General features: G+C 32.6%; 1 protein-coding gene across 8 annotated transcripts in view; it reads right to left on the bottom strand.

The window, feature by feature from the left end:
* Positions 1-3,675: 3,675 nt before the first annotated feature.
* Positions 3,676-21,197, bottom strand: part of SHOC2 (SHOC2 leucine rich repeat scaffold protein) — a 112,771-nt gene continuing 95,249 nt past the window's right edge. For 6 of the 8 annotated variants that reach the window (XM_089898162.1, XM_089898163.1, XM_089898167.1 and 3 more), the window contains 6 exons: positions 19,763-19,920; positions 15,322-15,510; positions 10,068-10,190; positions 7,716-7,853; positions 7,279-7,396; positions 3,676-5,776 (listed from right to left, as the gene is read on the bottom strand). In XM_089898162.1, coding sequence (XP_089754288.1) covers positions 5,568-5,776; positions 7,279-7,396; positions 7,716-7,853; positions 10,068-10,190; positions 15,322-15,510; positions 19,763-19,920 — 935 coding nt within the window. In that variant the 3' untranslated portion in view covers positions 3,676-5,567. The remainder of the gene's footprint in view (positions 5,777-7,278; positions 7,397-7,715; positions 7,854-10,067; positions 10,191-15,321; positions 15,511-19,762; positions 19,921-21,197) is intronic. The other 2 variants (XM_022568790.2, XM_022568791.2) reach the window with 1 other exon arrangement.

Here is a 21,197-nt window from a genome sequence, read left to right as displayed (position 1 = left end):
ATAAGTTTTCTTCAGCCAATTAAATAGTTCCCACTGGGTAAGGTCTCTTTTACCCTTATAGTTTTTGTTCTCATTAACATTTGAAAACACAACTTAATGGTCTTTATTAGCCAATATTAAAACTTTCTTTTTCTAGGAATCCTGTACTCAATTTCCACCTTTAGTTACCAAGACATCTTAAACAGCAGACTTTCTTATGAAAGGTTACAAACAAAACAGAAAGCATTTTCTTCAATGAAGGCTCAGAGAATGGGGAATTACCTCTAATAATTCAATGTCTCCATTATAGAACAGTCTTCATTACAGGATATATTCATTATATACTGTTTTTTAAAAATCCCCCCAAATCCTGTAAGTTTGGAATTTTGTAAATAGTAGATATGAACAATATAATAATTATGCTGAAGGTCACTATTCACCACACAAAATACTTTGTTGCATTTTTTTGTGCATCTGTTTTTGTATATCTTATGCATGCCATTTGCTTTTTTAAAGTTTTCCAGAAGATTAAATGGTAGTGAAGAGTCATTTCTCTTAGTTCCACATTCTTGTGGTTCAATGACATTGCAAAGACTGATTTCATGTCCAACTTCAGTTACACATAGGATTGGAGCTTTCTTAAAAGATTCAATGGCAAAACATTAAAAAATACATTATTTATACTGAATACCTTACTACTAATGACTGACTAAAAAAGGTAATTTTTATGTAGTCAAAATAATCAACAGTATAAATCAGGTTAAAAGTACATTTTCTGAAGGCTGTTTATACCTTTTAGCCTTGAGTCATAACTCAGAATAGCACAAACCACGTTAAACATCAGTGGAAGGCTGATTTTTACTAGGAGAAAAGTCAAAACTGTTAAATATTGTTCTCAGGTATCATTTTTGTAGTGTTCTGTCTATTCCTTGTAAACTGTGTACTATGTAAATTATCATGTATCTAATTAAAAACAAGTTCTGGTGTGCAGATTAAAATATAATCAAAAGACACCATCATCATATAAAATACTTTCTTTCTTAATTACAAGATAACTTTCTGAACTCTGTTAAAAATGAGTTTCGAGAAATGAGAAAAAAATATACATCAGTATACTTTTCTATTAAAGACTAATATTAAATGTTTTGAGCCATATATGAAACATTCCCTTTGGTAGTGGAATGAGGTTTTATGTGCTAGCTAGCTAGCTAGACTTATTGAAAAATAATTTCTACAAAATCATGATAAAAGTGGTATAGATGACTAATGCAAACGTTATTTGTAATATTAAGCCTCATCAGACCAGTGGAAGGTTAAATTCAGCATATAAATAATACCAGTAATGATAAAAGGTAAATTAGATAACATATGAAATCTAAATAATAATGGTCACTGATAAAGCACCTATAGGCTCTAATTAGACTTTTAGAGTAAGATCCTTTTTAGTAGTACCTATAACAAATAAACTGATTTTAATGTCATTTAAATATTATTTGTTATTAGGATTGTTAGGATGGAGCTCTAATAATTTGCATGAAGATCAAATTCTCTCCACTATTCCACCTAGTGCCATTTGTGCAAATGAGGAGGGAAAATGCTCCTTCCTCAAGACCCTTTACTTCCATGTATCAGAAATTTGACATAATATCATGATTTTGTTAGAACAAGGCACTTTACTGCCATCTGCTGAAAAACTGTCATAATAAATATGCAAATCTACGATGTGACTAAATCCCCCCAACATGTAGTGTTGCATGCTGCACAACCTGCAAACCCGCACGTGATAGCCCTGCCCATGCTACTTTCAATAGTGGACACTATTCCTCCCACCAAACTTTAAAAAGTCCCCAGTCTGAAACACTATAAACTACTATCCAGTTAAAGTCTTAATCACTAACAGGTATTTATATTCAAAACAGTTTACATTTAGAAGGTATGCTATCAACAGGAAAATAAGTGTGTAAAGAGAAAGTTTTTCAAAAGCTACTGAGGACCAACTTCAGTTTTAAAAGTTAAAAAAAAAATTCAAACCTTATTTATATTTTAACTTAAATTTCAAAATTAAAAATTACACCCACAAATGTTTCCTTAGAATTAGTGTTGTCAGGTTTAAGAAGACATTCTATTCAATAACAAAGTACTGATATGTTTTATAAAACATTCTCATAATATTTTTGTAATACAACAGCATTTAAGATACTCCCTTAGATACCAAATCAGTATTACAACTCTTGCATATTTAAATTCTGAGATTTGATAATTAACCAAAGATTGTCATGTGTATTCCAGTTCCCCAAATTGGCTCTTAAAGGCTAAACCAACCAAAAGAATAAGGCAAGAGAAAAGTTCTAGCTAAAGATATGTGGTATACCATCTTCTGGTATAGGCAGAAGGAAATCTTTCTTCACAAGTTATTTATTTTAGTTAAATTTGTAAATTTCAGGAATGTATTCTTTTTCTTATTTTGGGTTGTGTCATTTGCTTTCATCTAAGTTTTAATCATGCAAGAATAACCATATATCCTGGTTTTCCAGACAGTTCTGATGTATGGCTACTGGCCCAACACAACAATTTATAGCCCCCTTTCCATTTCAAAGTGTACCACTTTATACACTTTAACCACGACCCTTTTTACTGATGAACAATTACAAATTCTGCAAGCTGAAATTTGGACTCACTATTTATATATGGCTTAGCAATAACTGAGATGAAAAGCAAAAGTTACAACAAAAGTTATCAGAGAAAGACTAAATTGTGATGTATAACAGTTTATCTATTTTAAATGATTCAGGCTTTTACAGTGAGATAAATTAGAAATACGCGATTACATTTATAGAGCTCATTTCAATTGTATTATCCACCTTTTACTAAAAGTACAAATAAATATTTTATGTGTATTTTCTCCTGCAAGAGTTTCTATCTTCTATTGTTTTCATATGTATCCATCAAATCCATAAATTACTTAGCATCTCCCGATTCTTTCTGTATGAAATAATCATTTGGGATTTTAAAAGTATTAAACTACCACAAAAGGATTGTTTGACATTGTCAGTTTGCTAATATATATATTAACAAAAAGCAAAGTTTAGAGCTATGTTTTTACAGTGTAACATTCTATGACATTTTCTATTTACTGAGCCTCACAGAGAAACCAAACCTAATTTCTTTAAAAAAAAAAAAGGACAATTGATGGACATGGCAATTCGTCCCACTGCAGTTTTAGGAAAATATTAGTTCATATGTAGTCATTCAACAATATCCCTTACTATACTCAAACTACTTAAATATTAAATATGATCACACAGGATAATTGGGAAATTAGAGTCCATTTTAGTTTTGTGTTAGAAGTAATGAAATTCATGAGTTCTTGCAAGGCGGCAGCCATACATGTGACACATTTTATGAATCTTAAAAAAATATATATGATTCCTCAGCTATAGATGGTTTGCCTGTTATATCACTTCTACATGTAGGACTGTGATCACTTTGCATTTCTCCTGCAAACTAACATAAATGAGAGTAGGGGGACCAAAATGTTTTAAAAACCATATCTATATTCATTTTTAAGAAACAATACCCATATTTTTTTCAAAAAAAAAGACATTAGGTTACTGCCTTTAAAGTTCAAGTTCCATTATCTTAAGATATAAACACACCTGGATATGAGATTTTTAAAAACCACACATACACACAAGCTCTAGGTAGAGCTGTAATAAACAAATTCCTTTTATAAACACAACTTTAACTGAAAAGCCACAGTAGATGGAAAAAAAGAAGAAAGGATATTACTTGGTAAAATCCAGTGACATCTACAATAGTTTTACAGCACATTTAAGCATTCTACGGTTTTATATCTTTACCTGCCTTCCATTTCTTAGTTGCTCCTTTAAAAATTGCCAATTACATCTACAGGTTGAACCTCAAACTTAGTCCTGATTTTGAGTGCCAGGAAAAGCAAAACAACACTCCAAATTTCTATCTTAATGTTATAACCTTACTTCAAAAATGGTTTTATTTAAACTACAATGCCCATCTAAATGGAAGAAAAAAGAAAAGAAAACCAAGCAGCAATATGTAATTATACATAATAGTTATTCATTATATGGGAAGTGTTTTTTAGGATGATATCTAGAATGCACTTGCTCTGTGAGTCTCTTCAAAAATTAAATCGACTAGACTGACACTATCAAAAGAAGCATACTGTAATAAGGGGCACACACAATACTGCTAGCCTTAAAAGCAGTAAAGCAAAAGAAAATATACCAAACAGCACATGCATGTCTTACAGAACTTCCACTGAACTATCAATGGCTTCTATGCAATGTGCTCTTTTCCATAACTGTATTAACTACCAAAAAAGGAAAGATGAGATTGAAATCAAAGGTACTGAACTGAATTGTCTGAAGCCAGTACTCCACATGTGGGGAAAAGTGCATTTAGTTCAGCAGCAATATAGCACAGTGTGAAGATATTGTGCTTAGACGCAGATATTCCAGAACTGAAAGATGTACAAGGCAAGTCAAGATATAAAACCATAGTACACTGTTAAATAACCTTGAAACATACATATATTGCAGTGTTCAAAGAAAAACATTCAATTTCATTGTACAAGGCTAGGGAGAAATCCTTAAAGTTACCTAACGTAGTTTATGATATAATAAATACATATCTATATAGCATTGTATATACATATATAGAATGTGTGTTTATGTGTATCTTTGTCTTTTTTTTGCCAAATTATTCTGTTAGTTTTTGTGGATCTGCAACTTTCAGGAATGAAAACTCCTTTACACTACAAGTTTCTGTTCCCCCAAACTTAAGAAAAGATATTTATACTAGAAAAGGTCTCAATACCCTCCCCCCAAACCCAAAGACTCACTTCAGATATTTTGCTTCACAATTGATCAGAGAAACATAATTAAAGGAATTCTAGAATTTCTGACTGTATCTTTTCACTTTGCCAGTTGTTTTAACAAGCAAATATCTTTTAATATTTAAATCAGCTGATGCAAATTCTTTAGCAGAGGATATAAACTCTAGATTTCACTGATCAAAACAGAGCAAATCAAAACCAAAAAAAAAAAAAATCCAGTGATTTACTCTGACTGTAAACAATATATAAAATTCAAATCTCAAATTTCAAAATAAGTTAAAGAAAAATTATACCTTCAGGGCCTATAATACTATAAAGATCTGACAATTGGTAAGGGGAAAATATATATGAAAAGTTGCAACAAAATTGTTTGCCCAGTATTTTTGCTAAGAGAAAGTATATCTAACTATACTACCTCTGGCCCTTAAATTTAATAACTTCATAATTTGTTGGCAAATGTTTTAAGCAAACTGGCATATCATATTACACAACAGAAAAACATCCATCAAGTTCAGCAAAGAAAACTTATATAAGCCTTTTGTACAGAATTTAAAAAAATCTAAATGGCTATGATTCCTCTATTAGCAGAAACACATAACGCAGTCTTTATAAATCTGCCAAATATATCAATATCTACATAAATAGATACAGATATAGATATGAAACATTAATGGCAGTCTATTTTCGAACAGTGTGTGGGACCAGCAGATTTGTATCAGACCATGGCACGATATGGACCCTGCATCTTTAGGAACTGAATGATGAAAGAAGGACCCCCAGCAACAATCTGAGGTGGAAGATGGCTGAGTGGACAGTTCTCAATACTCATGATTGAAAGCTTGCTGCAAAGAGCCAGCTCAAAGGGAAGGCTATGCAGGTTGGGGTTGTCATTCAAATACAGCTCTTCTAGATTCTCCAGTGTACCTGTTTTAAAAAACAAAATTATTTTTTAAGAAAATTAATTACTATTTAAAAAGTTCAACTGGGCATGATCCTTATCCTGGGTATTATGCATACTGAACACACATTTCCTTTTACTCTCTTCTCTTAGTTTTAAAACTCTCTACAACTGTGGATCTCAAACGTTCCCGCATATTCACATAAACTGATGTCCAGGTCATGCTCTATACTAATTAAATCAGAATCTCTTCCTTTATGGTTAGTTTTCAAGCTTGGAGTGTTTTTGAAAAAACATATACTACAACTCCAGAGACTCTGTTTGGGATAGCTTGGCATTCATGTGTATTTTTTCAAAATTCCAGAGGTAAGTTTATTATACAGTCAGTGCCTATAAATCACTTTCCTCTTGGAGAAAATGTGATAATCTCTCTCATTAATAAATTTCTCATGTGAAAGGTTTTTATTACTTTGTATAAATCTTTCACTAAGAGAGTTATTACATATTTGACAGTAAGCCAAAAATCAATTTATGTAATCTTTTAAAATTTTTTCTTAGACTGTCTTAGGATACTCATACTTTCTAGGCAAATGTTTCTAGCAACTGCATGAGGCCAGATGGATAAACATACTAGAAATAAAAGTGTATAGTTGCTTATTGTTTCCAATTTTTAAACTTCAAAATTTATAATTATTTGATAGTGGTATGTAGAAAATAAAAAAACAAGTTACTAGGTAATGGATTTGTTCACATTTAAGATTTTATTTATTATTCAGAGCAACTCTATGAGAAGTTACTACTATCCTTATTTTACAGGTAGGAAACTTGAAGCTTAGGGAGTTTCTTGTACCTTATCCAAGCCACAAAACCAATAAGCAGCAGAGCCAGATTTTGAATTGTCTATTTTACTCCAAAACCATTCTTAACCACTAATCTATAGTGCCTCTGAAACAGCATGGTATATAGATGGGAGAATATAATACATGGGATTACTAATTTTAGAATTACTATGTGACCTTAATCAATTAACTCTCTTTGTAAAATGAGGCAATTTACACTGCCTAAAATTTAAGGTGTTTACATTGATAGTATGAAATAATGGATATGAAAACACTTAGAAAATTCTAAAGTACTCTCAAATATTAATATTAATCAAATATTAATATCAATCCTAAAACCTCACAAGGGAAGGTTCTTTTGGCATAAGACACTACTAATTTAATTCAAGCTTGTGTAATTTTTAAATTTGGAAGAAAAATAACTCTTCTAAATTGAGGTTAAATCTACTGAAATATAAGTATGCTATAACATTGTCAAATATAATATTAACCCTAAAACCCCATGAGGAAACCTAATCAAAACCAACCAACCAACCAACCACTACTGGTGCTCTATAAAAAAATCATGAGCCTGATGTAACCTGATTAAGATGAAAAAAATAGTAGATTTGTTATATTTATCTGAAATACTGCTTGAACACACAAAAGCAAATTATTACTACAAAGTCAATTATCCAAAGGGTTCATACCAATTTCCTCAGGAAGATGAGTAAGTAGGTTCTCTCCAAGGCCTAGATGGGTAAGATTGGTAAGGTGACCAATGCCTCTCGGAAGAGTGGTTAATTGGTTGTTTGTCAAGACTAATTTCTAAAAGATTAACAAAATAAAAGACGGTTACATATTTCCTATAACTGATGTAAATTTTTAAAAACTACATCTAAACTACTAAACCAATAAAATAAACATAGAAATTAGATTGGATAATATAAGAATCACTAAATAAGCTTTTCTTTCAAAAAACATCATTTGTTAGGAAGACAAAAGCAGATAGGTTACATGAACATAAAATTCAGCCCTAATGCTATATAACAGGAAAATCTATTTGGTCCAAGAATAACATGCAATTTGGAATGCGTTACAAAAACCTTAATTATATACCTATAAAATCATCAGGATAATGTTTTACCTGTAAATCCTTAAGATAAGCAATTTCATTTGGCAAGGATTCTAATTTGTTCTCCTCTAAATCCAACTCTCTTAACTTCCTAAGGTTTCCAAGACCATGGGGAAGCTTCTTTAGAAGATTGTTTGATAATATCAGAACCTAAAGAGAAATTTTTGATAATGTTTGACAGCTCACAAAACAGAATTATGTATTATTGTGTGGCTTAAAATTTATTAAGCAATGCTAATTTTCTAAACAGTGAATATTAAGGGTAATGTTTAATTATACAACAAGACATTAAACTTACTATTCTAAAAAAAATCACCATAGTTATTGGAAACAAAATAGTTTAAGACAAAACTAATAAAAGCAAAAGGAAAGAATTTAATTTTAACTAAATTACAAAAAATATAAAATTATTAACTACTTGCACTAAGATTCATACAGTTAATGGTATTTTGATACTGAATAGTTACAAATATGTATCTAATAGGAAACCAATTATTTATTCAAAACTCCTTACAAACCATCATTTAAGGGAAACAATTGACTTCTAAACTGCCCATATCAATCCACTACAGTTATGATTTGTAGAAAATTTATTACATTGCAAGGCATCCTGAAATATCCTGAAGAAGGAAAAAAAAGGTTGAAGAAGATAACAGTCCTTATTCTCAGAGAAGTTACAATGGGGGAAGGTTAGGTGGGGAAACAATACTGGGTACAGGGATAGTGAAAAGAGCACTAAATCTAATAGGAAACCAATTATTTATTCAAAACTCCTTACAAACCATCATTTAAGGGAGACAATTGACTTCTAAACTGCCCATATCAATCCACTACAGTTATTATTTGTAGAAAATTTATTACATTGCAAGGCATCCTGAAATATCCTGAAGAAGGAAAAAAAAAGGTTGAAGAAGATAACAGTCCTTATTCTCAGAGAGGTTATTACAATGGGGGAGGGTTAGGTGGGGAAACAATACTGGGTACAGGGATAGTGAAAAGAGCACTAAATGAAAAGATCTATATAAAGTTCTGGCTAATTTTTTATGCCCACTTATTTCTCCCAAAGTTATACTACACATAATGAAGTAAACATATTCAGTAAGACCAAGAAATGATATCATTTATTGAGCTATCATTTATTGAGTTTACTATTTGCATTGCACTATACTAAATAAGAAATGTGCATTATTGCATTTAATCCTAACTAAAACTTTATGAGGAGAATACTATCATCCCCATTTCACAGCTGAGGAAACTGAAGCTTGGGCATGTTAAATCCATAAATAGAGAGAGTTAAAGTGGAACTGTACCCAGATCTGTTCGGCTTCAAAGCTCCTGCTATTAACCACTACACCATACTATTTCACCTTACTAAATACAATAATAATAGAGAAATTAGATTTTTTAAAAACATGAATACAGAGGACATTTTTAGAAATGCTTATTTACTATTAGTAAACTTTTTCATCAAAGGGTGAAAATGTTAGTAACTTAGAGGCAGGAGAAATCATCCTTGACTGAGGAGGCGACAGGAAGATGGATCTTTAATTATGAGAAATAATTTTAAAAGAAAAATTTATGGGGATGAGAAGAGAGCATACTAGATATTGGGAACAATAAGACTAAAGGTACAGAGCTAGAAATATGCACACACTGCCAACAAAGAAAATAATCAACTTAGTAAATAAAAAAGGAGGTGGGTATTCAGGACGGAAAAGTAGGTCAGAATTACATGAAGGGTTCTGAATTCCCATCTGAGGACCCCATAATTATTTTAGAGGACAATGGTGCAACATTCTTAAACAGAGCTAAGAAAAAAAATATGTTCTAAAAGATGCTAAGTTTTAAAGACCCTTTCTTTCAAAGATACTTTACAGCATTCAAACCTACCAACTTTCAGTGGGCAAGAGTAATTCAAAAGCACTGAGCCCAGGTTAAGTCAACATTTCATCATCCTAATAGGGCTGCATGTTTAAGAGAGCACTAACATTTCTTTTTTTTTTTCTTTTCTTTTTCTTAACTGATTAAATCTGGACTTTATCTATTTATTTATGGCCATGCTGCATGGCACGTGGGATCTTATTTCCAGACCAGGGATGGAACCCATGCCCCCTGCATTCGAAGCACATGGTTGTAACCACTGGACTGCCAGGGAAGTCCCGAGAGCACTAACATTTTTATTGGGTTGGCCAAAAGGTTCGTTCGGGTTTTTCCGTACCATCTTACAGAAAAACCCGAACGAACTTTTTGGCCAATCCCGGTAATTATGATCTTCACCCACTTAGAAATTGTTTAACTGGAAACTTCACAAGTGAGAAAACTGTGGAAGAGTCTAAGGAGTTCTAGATGCTCTTTTATACTCACCTCAAGCGAAACAAGACCAGACACATCCTCAGGGATCTTCGTGAGCTGATTTGTAGCTAAATTCAATTCTACCATACTGGTCCAAGTTCCAAAATCCAAGGGAAGTGATGTCAACTGATTGTCCTGACAAAGACAAAAAGAAGCATTCAAGGTAAAACCACAAAAACAAAGCGCCATATGTACCTCCCTATAGAAAGAGAATTCTTAAACAGAAAAAGTCATTCCCTTTTTTGATGTCTAAATATATTGGATGGGCCAAAAAGCACCTTTGGTTTTCTAAGTAAAAATAAAGGACACATTTTTTCATTTTCACCAAGAGCTTTATTGAACAACGTATTCACCCTTTTGTTCCACTACGTTCTGCCATTTTTCAGGCAACTTCATAATTCCATCTTCCCAAAACTTTTTATGTTTTTGAGCAAAGAACTGGTCCAGGTGCCTTTTACAGTCTTCCAGGGAATTGAAAATTTTCCCATTAAGAGAATTCTGTAAAGACCGAAATAAATGGAAACCCAAAGGTGCAATGTCTGGTGAATACAGCAGATTAATCAGAACTTCCCAGCCAAGCTGTAACAGCTTTTGCCTGGTCATCAAAGAAACACGCAGTCCTGCGTTATCCTGATGGAAGATTATGCGTTTTCTGTTGACTAATTCTAGACGCTTTTCGTCAGGTGCCACTTTCAGTGGGTCTAGCTGCGAGCAGTACTTGTTGGAATTAATCATTTGGTTTTCCAGAAGGAGCTCATAATAGAGGACTCCCTTCCAATCCCACCATATACACAACATCATCTTCTTTGGATGAAGACCAGCCTTTGGTGTGGTTGGTGGTGGTTCATTCTGTTTGCCCCATGATCTCTTCCATTCCACATTACTGTACACTATCCACTTTTCATCGCCCATCACAATTGGTTTTAAAAAGGGAACATTTTCATTACGTTTCAGTAGAGAATCGCATGTGGAAATATGGTCAAGAAGGTTTTTTCGCCTAACTTATGTGGAACCCAAACATCAAAGCGATTAACATAACCAAGCTGGTGTAAATTATTTTCAATGCTTGATTTGGGTATTCTGAGTATGTCGGCTATCTCCCGCATAATATAATGTTCATTGTTCTCAATTATTGTTTCAATTTGATCGTTATCAACTTCAACTGGTCTACCTGACCGTGGAGCATCGTCCAGCGAGAAATCTCCAGCATGAAACTTCGCAAACCACTTTTGACACGTTCGATCAGTCACAGCACCTTCTCCATACACTGAACAAATCTTCTTTTTATATTTCAGTTGCATTTTTACCTTTCTTGAAATAATAAAGCATAATATGCCAAAAATGTTGCTTTTTTCAATATTCTTCTTATTCTTCAATATTAAAATGGCTACACAAAAATTCACCAAGTCTTTTGGTAAGTCTTTTTTTAAATGCACACTGATATGACAGCTGTCACATACAATCTAACAAAATTGTTTTGAATGAAGTTAAAGACAACTAAGTGCTACTAGAGCCATCTTACGGAAAAAACCGAACGAACCTTCTGGCCCACCCAATAGAAAGAAAAGAAAAGGAACAAAAACTCTAAGCCTCCAAAGTTTTTCAAACAGTAATTAGGTTTTTATTTTTAAGTCTAAACTAGAAGTTTGTTCTCTATGCGATTATCTGTGTTGGATATGGAAGAATACACTATACAGATGAACACTTGAGATTTCAAAGGTCCCAGTGATAAATATAATGTTTTTCTCACTTCACAGTAATGTATAGAAATCACTGAATAAAATCTGAATGTTCATGAGCACAATGGAAGAAGACATATCTAACTATAGCCCACAAGGAATCCAGATAAGCTCAGCAATTCTAGAGATGCTGAACAATAAAGTAGGAGAGGAAAAAAGTTGTAATAAGAAAGCAAATTAAATCATTAAAACACTAAGTCTCCATGATTTTACTTTAAAAATCCATACGAAAAGATGGTAAAAACATACTTATCATTAAATAATAAAAACAAATGATGAAACACTGTGATTCTAATTTTATTTAAAAATTAGATATAGCTATACACAGAAAATATAGTGAAATACATGCCAGTGATTCATTAGTTTTTTTTCCCCGCTTCCTCATATTCACTTATAAAACAACTCTTACCACACTGTTGTGTGCTCAGGGTATTTTGGTACTGAGATGGGACCATCAGTATTCCCTGTCCCAGTTGGGTATCAATGATATATGCCAATTTATTAACAGCAGTGGAATTTTAAAATTTTATGTCCTTTTTGTTCATCTGTATTTAAAATTTTTTCTGCAATGTACATTAATTACTCATCTCATTTTACACAAAATCATCCGTAAGACAAATCCCAAGTAGCAAACATCCATTTGAAAGCCAAGTTTTTCTTTTATTATAATATTTAAACTTATTACCTATTTAAACTTCTTATCTACCTATGCCCAAACTACTGATAGTTATTAGCACAATAAAGCATTTTCATTAAAAAAATTTACTACTGATGTTTATGTGAGGAGGAGAATGTCAGGCATCATTTTGACTTCTTTCAAGAAAAAGTTCTGTTAACCATTTGTCTCGATTTTGAAGAAAAATTAATTTCAAAGCTCTATGCAAATTTTTTTTATCATTTCACTGAAAACGGCAAGCTTTTCCAAGCTAACATATTACAATAACATAATATCCATAAAAATGTTTAACCAAATGGGACTTCCCTGGTGGCGCAGTGGTTAAGAATCCGCCTGCCAATGCAGTGGACAAGGGTTCGAGCCCTGGTCCGGGAAGATCCCACATGCCATGGAGCAACTAAGCCCATGTGCCACAACTACTGAGACTGTGCTCTAGAGCCTGTGAACCACAACTACTGAAGCCTGTGTGCCTAGAGCCCGTGCTCCACAACAAGAGAAGCCACTGCAATAAGAAGCCTGTGCACAATATCAAAGAGTAGCCCCCGCTCGCCGCAACTAGAGAAAGTCCGTGTGCAGCAACGAAGACCCAATGCAGCCAAAAATAGATAAATGAATAAATTTATTTTAAAGAAAATGTTTAACCAAATGAATACCTGGACTGCTGTCTAAGCCTCGTATTACAAATTGAACATTCAGAACTAATGCCATTACCACTGGTAAACCTCATATAACCAGACTAGTTAACAGTACATTTTACTTGTTTAAGATTATAAGACTATTTTGAACTTCCACTGGTTCACTTATTATATACTTCCAAACAATTATAAAAGATACATATACTTATGAAGAAGTATACATAGAATTAAAAATTATACAATTAGACTGTAGTTTAAAGAACCACAATTATTCTGAAATGGTTCAAAGACAAAAGGATGTAGTATGATACAATATAAAGAACACTAAACCTGAAAGCAGGAAATCTACGCTTCCTGGATTCCTACCTCAGCCATGAATTACTTATGTGGCCAATTATTATTACCTGTGGGCCTAAAGTTTGTTCACTACAAATTAAATCACTGGACAAATCATTTTTCATTTCTTTCCTCCTTTTGCAATAAAATTCCTTTTTCTTATTACAAATGTGAAATTCATTCACTGTAGAGAATACAGACAAGTAAAAAGAAACTAAAAACCACCCGTTAGGAAAAAATATTTGCAAATCATCTATCTGACAAGGGATTAATATCCAAAATATATAAAGAACTCATACAACTCAACAGCAAACAAACCCCCAAACAATCCAATTAAAAAATGAGCACAGGATCTGAATAGATATTTTTCCAAAGAAGACATACAGATGGCCAACAGATACATGAAAATGTACTCAATATCACTAATTATCAGGGAAATGCAAATCAAAACCATAATGAGATATCACTTCACTGCTGTCAGAATGGCTATTATCAAAAAGACAAGAAATAACAAGTGTTGGTGAGAATGTGGAGAAAAAGGAATCCTTCTGCACTGTTGGTGGGAATGTAAATCGGTGCAGTCCCAAAGGAAAACAGTATGGAGGTTCCTCAAAAAATTAAAAAGAGAATTACCATATGATCCAGCATTTCTACTCCAATGTATTTACCCAAAGAAAACAAAAACACTAACTCAAAAAGAAATATGCACCTTTATGTTCATTGCAACATTATTTACAACAGCCAAGATACGGAAACAACCTAAGTGTCCACCAATGAATCAATGGATAAAGAAGATGTGGTATATATATTCAATGGAATACTATCCAGTCATAAAAAAGTATAAAAACCTTGTTATTTGTGAGGACATGGATGGACTTTGAAGGCATTATGCTAAATGAAATAAGTCAGAAAAGAAAGAAAAATACCATATGATCTCACTTATATGTGGAATCCAAAAAAAACAAGCAACAGCAATAACAAAAACCAAGCTCAGAGAGAAAAAGAACATATTGGTGGTTGCAAGAGGCAGGGGGTAGAGGGTAGATGAAATGGATGAAGAGAGTCAAAAGTACAGCATGGTGATTATAGTTAATAATATTGTATTGCATATTTGAAAGTTGACGAGAGAGTAAATCTTAAAAGTTCTCATCACAAGAAAAAAAAATTCTGTAACTATGTATGGTGATGGATTTTAACTAGACCTACTGCGGTGATCATTTAACAATATATACAAATACTGAATCATTATGTTGTACATCTGAAACTAATATAATGTTAGAGGTCAATTATACCTCAATAAAAAAGATAAAAAAAAAAGAGATCACCCATAAATAATTCTGATATTCAAAGATAAACATTATATTTTAGTAAACACTGGCTATATGTATGCATATAAATCTATAGATATTTAATATATAATTGAACACATTAAAAACAGCTTTTCAAAACAATGTGTACAAAGAGAATCTTTACATGCTTAACTTTTTCCTACTTAATAAATTGAGAGTATTTCAACTGGTATTTAATATTCTTCTAAACTAGAGTATTATTTGTAATTGCTTCATATTATTTCACTGAAGATATAGTACTTTTAAGAAATGAAATCCCTATTAATTTCAATAAGTTGGTACCAGTTAAATGGAAAGCTCTGCAATAAATATCCCTACAACTATGCTTTATGGATATTCATGATTATTCAAACTGCTAAGGATATTGCATGGTTCTAAGCTATTTGTTGTCTAACACAAATTGTCCTGAAGTATCCTTATTATCAGTTTAGATTCCCATCAGCAAGAAATAAGTACCCATTCTGATAAACCATAAATATTAGAAGTACTAGTCATAGTAGTTATTTTCCCCTAATACAAATAGAGGCTTACCTTCATATTCAGCTTACTTAATACTTTTGCTCTGGAGAAAATTCCGAATGGGATTTTGTTGATTCGATTGTGTTCCATGTTGAGGGAATAGATGGTGGAAAACTGAGATGGACCACCTACTGGATATAACTGGAAGCAGTTTCTAGCTAAGGTCAAACTATTGAGTTTCACAAGACTTGATAAAAGACTCTGTAAAGAAAATGAAATAAACATAAGAATTAGAACTGTAACAAGACTTATTCTGTAGAGTACAGAGCAGCAGTCCCAAACAAATGCCTCAAAGGGCCTTGCAGGTAACAAATGACAGAGACCAGTTGGACCGGTTCTGTGATGCCTCACCTAGAGGAAAGTCACTCACTACTCAGCTCTAGCTAACTGTTGCCTTGCAGGAATGTGGAGCCAATGTAGTCAGATTTCCAGACTTTACAAAGAAACAGGAAATTCATTTACTTATATTAAATCTCTTGATTTTTATTCTTTGGCTTTAATTTATTTAAAAGTCTACAGGGTAAAGAAAATATATCTGTGGGTAAGAGGTGTTTCATGAGTGGCTAGTTTTAGACCTCTATAAAAGCGGAAACATTGGTATCAGACAGTCCTGGGTCTGAGTCCTGACTCTGCCACCTGCTATGTGATCAATCCTATCCAGGTCTTAGTTAAGTACCTATCTCTAAATTATTACTAAGGTTAATATAATGCTTAGCACAGAGTAATGTGTCATTCAGTAATTTAAATGTTCCTTTTAGGAATATTAAATTCAGAAGATAATATACTTCCTCATATTATATATTGCTTTTCCATACAGTAAATTTCTGAGGGAATATACATCTACCAAACAAGTATTTACTTAGCATATAACCCCATATTCCCTCTTACTTCAGTCTCCCACCATGTAACCACAGTGCTAGGTGTTATAAAAGAGTCTCTGCCATTAAGAAGACTAAATCCCACTTAGAGAAATAAAGCACACAGATAGGAAAAAGAAAATAATATATAACTGTATATAATCAGTAATAAAGTATACAGAATAGGCTCTTGCTATTCAAAGTCTGGCTCAAGGAAGAGCAGCATCAGAATCCCCTGAGAGCATGCTAGAAATGAGGACTCTTAGGCCCCACTCCTACAGAATCATAATATGAGTCTTAAGATTCCCAGGTAATCTGTATGCTCATTAATGTCTGAGAAACACTGGTGCAGGCTATAAAGTAGTTTTATATCCTGGCCCTATCTTTTAGTAGCTTGTAACTTTGGGCAAGTTATTTCTCTGAACACTAGTTTTATTCATTTGTAAAATGATGATGCCTTATTTTATAGGCTATAATAGAGTTTTTTTAAAGAAATAAAAATATATAAACAGCTTTACAATACCTCGCATTATAATAAGTGCTCAAATTTTAAGTCACTTCTTTATTTAAATTCAAAGAAAAGGATACTGGAATAACCAGAAAAGCAAGAAGAAGGCTGAGAGTCTGAGAGTGTGCCAGATCTTAAAGGATGAAAAAAAATTTTAAATACTCAGAGAAGCAGAAGAAAATATTCTGGATTGATGTAAAGGCCCAAGCAAGGAGAAAACAAACATTGTGAGGTGTGTGTTTTAAATAATGTTCTAATTTTGGCTATCCACCATGAGGAAACTGAAGACTTAGTACCTGAAGTGTCAGCTGTGATTTGCAAGGCCCACTGAAGGAAAAAAATAACTATATAATTGAAGTTATAATTAGTGAACTGAAACTTGTCCTTTATGATGAACATGAATAAGCTACTCAACATCTGTCAATTGCTATACACAGAAAAAAGAAAGAATAGAGAAAGAGAAAACTTTCATGGCAGTCAATTCAGGGAAAATGTCTACATCCTACTTCACTGTAAATAAAGGAGTTCTATTGAGTCTCATGGCAAAAATGTTATTTTTATTATTCTTAGAGCTGACTTACTTTATTGAATTGATATTCTTTTATGAAAAATGTTAACACCTGAGGATATTTGAAAAGGGGCAACAAGAATGCAGCTCTCCAACCTTTCCATTCTTAGGTCATGCTATGAAGCTTTGGGGTTGCTTATCACTGCTTTAGAGTCAGGCACATCTGGGTTCCCATCTCACATCTTCTACTTACCAGCCTTGTGATCTTTGGTGAATTAATTAGATAATATATCTCTCACCATATTTCCAGAAAAAATATTTAAGCGTGACAAATTTGGCCAAAAACATGACTTCTCTTAAGTCTTATTTCCCTATTTGATGAGACTACCCCAATAACTAGTAGGATTATAGTGAAGATGTAAATGGAATAATACATGTAGAGCTCCTAGCCTTATGCCTTGAGTATACGTGCTTAAATTCATTAAGTTCTTTCTCCTTTTGTGTTTATGTCTACATTAAAACTAGTCCATTTTCAGACAGTCTTCAAATGGAAAAGTAGTCATTTTGCCAGCTCTGATTTCAGCAATATAATGCGCCCCCAGTGAAAACCACTTTCCTGATTTTTCTTGCCAGCTTGAACGTCTAAGTGCTGTTTAATGGATTTTATTATTTTTCTTATTGTGATTATAAACGCAGATAATTACACATTTGCATTAAGAATACACTACTTCCAAAGCACACAGACTACTTTTAAATAAAACAATATTTTCCAATATTTGAACAAGGCCAATCAAGGATTTCCCCCATAGCTTCTCTATCTGAAAACAGGCCTGTTTAAATACACATACACCCTTTCTTCCACAGCCAGACTGGAGAGAGCTGTCTTCTTTATAATTCTCTTATCAAAAATAAATCCTAACTTATTTCAGCAACAAAATATTATATACTTAGCACGTGTCTTTATCCTAAGAGGTTTCCAATAATTATGTTTCCCTTCAGTAACAATAAGACTGGATATATAAATAAATATTAAAATTTCTCACTTGGTGAAACTTGATATACACCCAGTCTTTATATTTAGGCATATTGACATTGTAAAAGCAGTCAGTCTTACTTAAGCTCACAAATCACATCCTAAAAAAATCCCAACAAGGTCTAATTAATATGCTAATTACTTCCCTTATTATGGATATGAATTACTGTTAAAAAGAGGATGACATTAAACAGTAGAACCTCACCCATTCTGATCACTGTAAATTACCACCATCACAGAAATTAAAAAATCCAAACAGTCTAGCTGTCAGGGCGATATCTACAATCTGTGGATTCTAATCCTTATCCCACTTAAACTACTACTAACAATAGTACTCTTTTGCCATAGGTGATATGCTGTCATAGTAGTTTTAGTGAACTTGTCCAGACTAGAAACTACAATCCTGGGAAACTCATTTTTGTACTCTGACCAAGTTTTTTCTGAAAACGCAAGCATCTAGATTAATAGGAACCAAATTAATAGGTGCTACTTTATTTCTGTATGCCTAAGAAACAAATTAATTAAATAAATTTATTTGATAAACTAATTGCTACAAACCTAGAGCCTCACCTACTCAAATTGTTCATTATAAATCAAAGCATATATCTGAAAAACATTCATCCAAAGCACCTTTATTCTTAATTCAAATACACACACACACACACACACACACACACACACACAGATGGGAAAATTAGTAATAATCTAAACATAATAGGGCCACTTATATAGTTTTAATTATTAGAGAAAAAAGACTTTGCAAAGTTCAATCAATCCATAACTCCACAATTCCATTCTTTTGCTTGTTAGAATACTACAGTAAGATATTATGCTTGAATAACTACAAGCAAACTTACTAGTTGTTGGGTATGCTAAAACAGCAGGTAGCAAAAGAAGAAATGGCAAGAGTAAAAAATAATAAAGTTGAGAAAAACAATTTTAAAAAGAATATTGCATCTTGCCCAATTAATCTCTATGCAAAAGTGAAAATATTTTTCTAACAGAACCAACAAAACCCAAATTTAAAATAATGTGATAAAAAAATAGCAGATTCTGGTGACTGGTATTGCTAAACAGGCTTTAATGTTATTGTATAAGCAGGGCAATAATTTGGGTCACAGGCATGTTGCAGCTCATATTAATCTGGATAATAAGTAGTGTATTCTATATAGTCATTCTTTTATCATCTTTCTACAATATCTTTTTTCTTTTATTACTGAACTGGGTGGGGTAGCTGAGTTTTAAAACCAGCTATACAACCTCTCCTCAATGGCTTTTATTGTCAAGTCCCAAATGACATGAGAAAGATTTACATGGTACTAAAGCGGAAAGTAGAACACTGATTTTCCACCTTCCTTTCTGTTCCTATAATCATATCTACTCTTTTTCGGAATTTTTATCTTAGTGGTGGGCTATATGTCCATAGCATACCCATTATTTAAGCAATTTCAATCATCATATTATTTACCCAGCTGTAAAGATTGACTAGTTTTCCCTTCATTATCTTGCAGGCTTGTTTCAAGAGTTTACCGTAATCCACTTCTTACCTCTGGTAAAGTAGAAATGTTATTGTTCTCTAAATTTAATTCTTCAAGTGCACTGCATTTTGCCAATGATCTGGGTATTGCTGACAGTCTGTTATATCTCAGACCAAGACGACTTAAACTGGACAGGTTTCCTGTGAACACACAAAAAAAGGGAATTTCTTTTAATGCGATGAGCCTGTCACTGTCCCAGGCTATCAACCAGTATTTATGAATTACTTTGAAGCACTATTTCAGCAAGATCCTTAACTTTTTGTACCAAGAAACTGCACACTACACTCTATCAATTAGGATGAAACTGAAACCACTTTCGTGCCCTCTTAGAGAAATAATGAAATACACAGCTATAAGTCAATTTTTAAAATCAATTATTGGAAAGTATTGTCATACTTTAATAAAAAAATAACCTTTAGATAAGGCCTAATTGAATAACATCAATTAGTAAAACATCAAGTAGTAAATATTTTAAATTTATAATAGTTAATCCCATTTGTATCTATGCGATGGTGATCCAATATAGAACAAGTGGCTATATATAAAAATGTACATGTAATTTTGAAGAAAAAATTTTCAAATTTCTAAAATGGTATTATTTAAAATATAAGATGCACAACTATTTTGTGAGATCAGAAAGGTTCGATATTTTCCATGAATCTAAATATAAACATTCCAAAATTTCTCTAAAAAGTTGACCTGATGGTAAAAAAATTTCTCTAAGTAATTTTTTACAAACAAGTGCAAGTTATAGTCTCTCTTATTACCTAAACATATCCAGCTTGAGCATATTAGCCACTATTGAATAACTAAAATAAGCAAAGCATAAAAATAGACATTTTCTACTTTTATTGCTAAGACCCATGGCAAGCTACATGTAAGCTACATGGATGAATATGATGATATCTGCTATCATAGAAGGTTTAAATCAAATTTAATTTCCCAAATATACATCAGAAAATAAGTTCATTTTGATAGCAAAAAAGATAAGAGTAATGAGAATTTAGTTCAATGTATTTCTTTGCCATGACTGGTTAATTTCTTTTCTGATTCCACATTGCAATTGTTGCTATAACATTTTTAGTTGGGCTAGGTTAAAATGTTAAATGTAGCCTCTAGTTTTAAATTAAACAGTATCACCAGTATTAGAAATTACAGGCATACTTCATTTTACTGTACTTTGCTTTATTGTGCTTCACAGATACTGCAACTTTGTGTATTGAAGGTCTGTGGCAACCGTGCATTGAACAAGTCTATTGGTGCCATTTTCCAACATCATTTGCTCACTTAATGTCTCTGTGTCCCATTTTAGTAATTCTTGCTATATTTCAAACTTTTCCATTATTATTATACTTGTTATGGTGATCTATGACCAGTGATCTTTGTTTTTGTTTTTGTTTTTGCGGTACACGGGCCTCTTACTGCCGTGGCCTCTCCCATTGCG

Source organism: Delphinapterus leucas, chromosome 16, assembly GCF_059928025.1.
Source record: "Delphinapterus leucas isolate spDelLeu-1000000601 "Yukka" chromosome 16, BTC_Dleu_Yukka2, whole genome shotgun sequence".
Lineage (NCBI taxonomy): Eukaryota > Metazoa > Chordata > Mammalia > Artiodactyla > Monodontidae > Delphinapterus > Delphinapterus leucas.
This window is presented reverse-complemented; position numbering and strand designations above follow the sequence as displayed.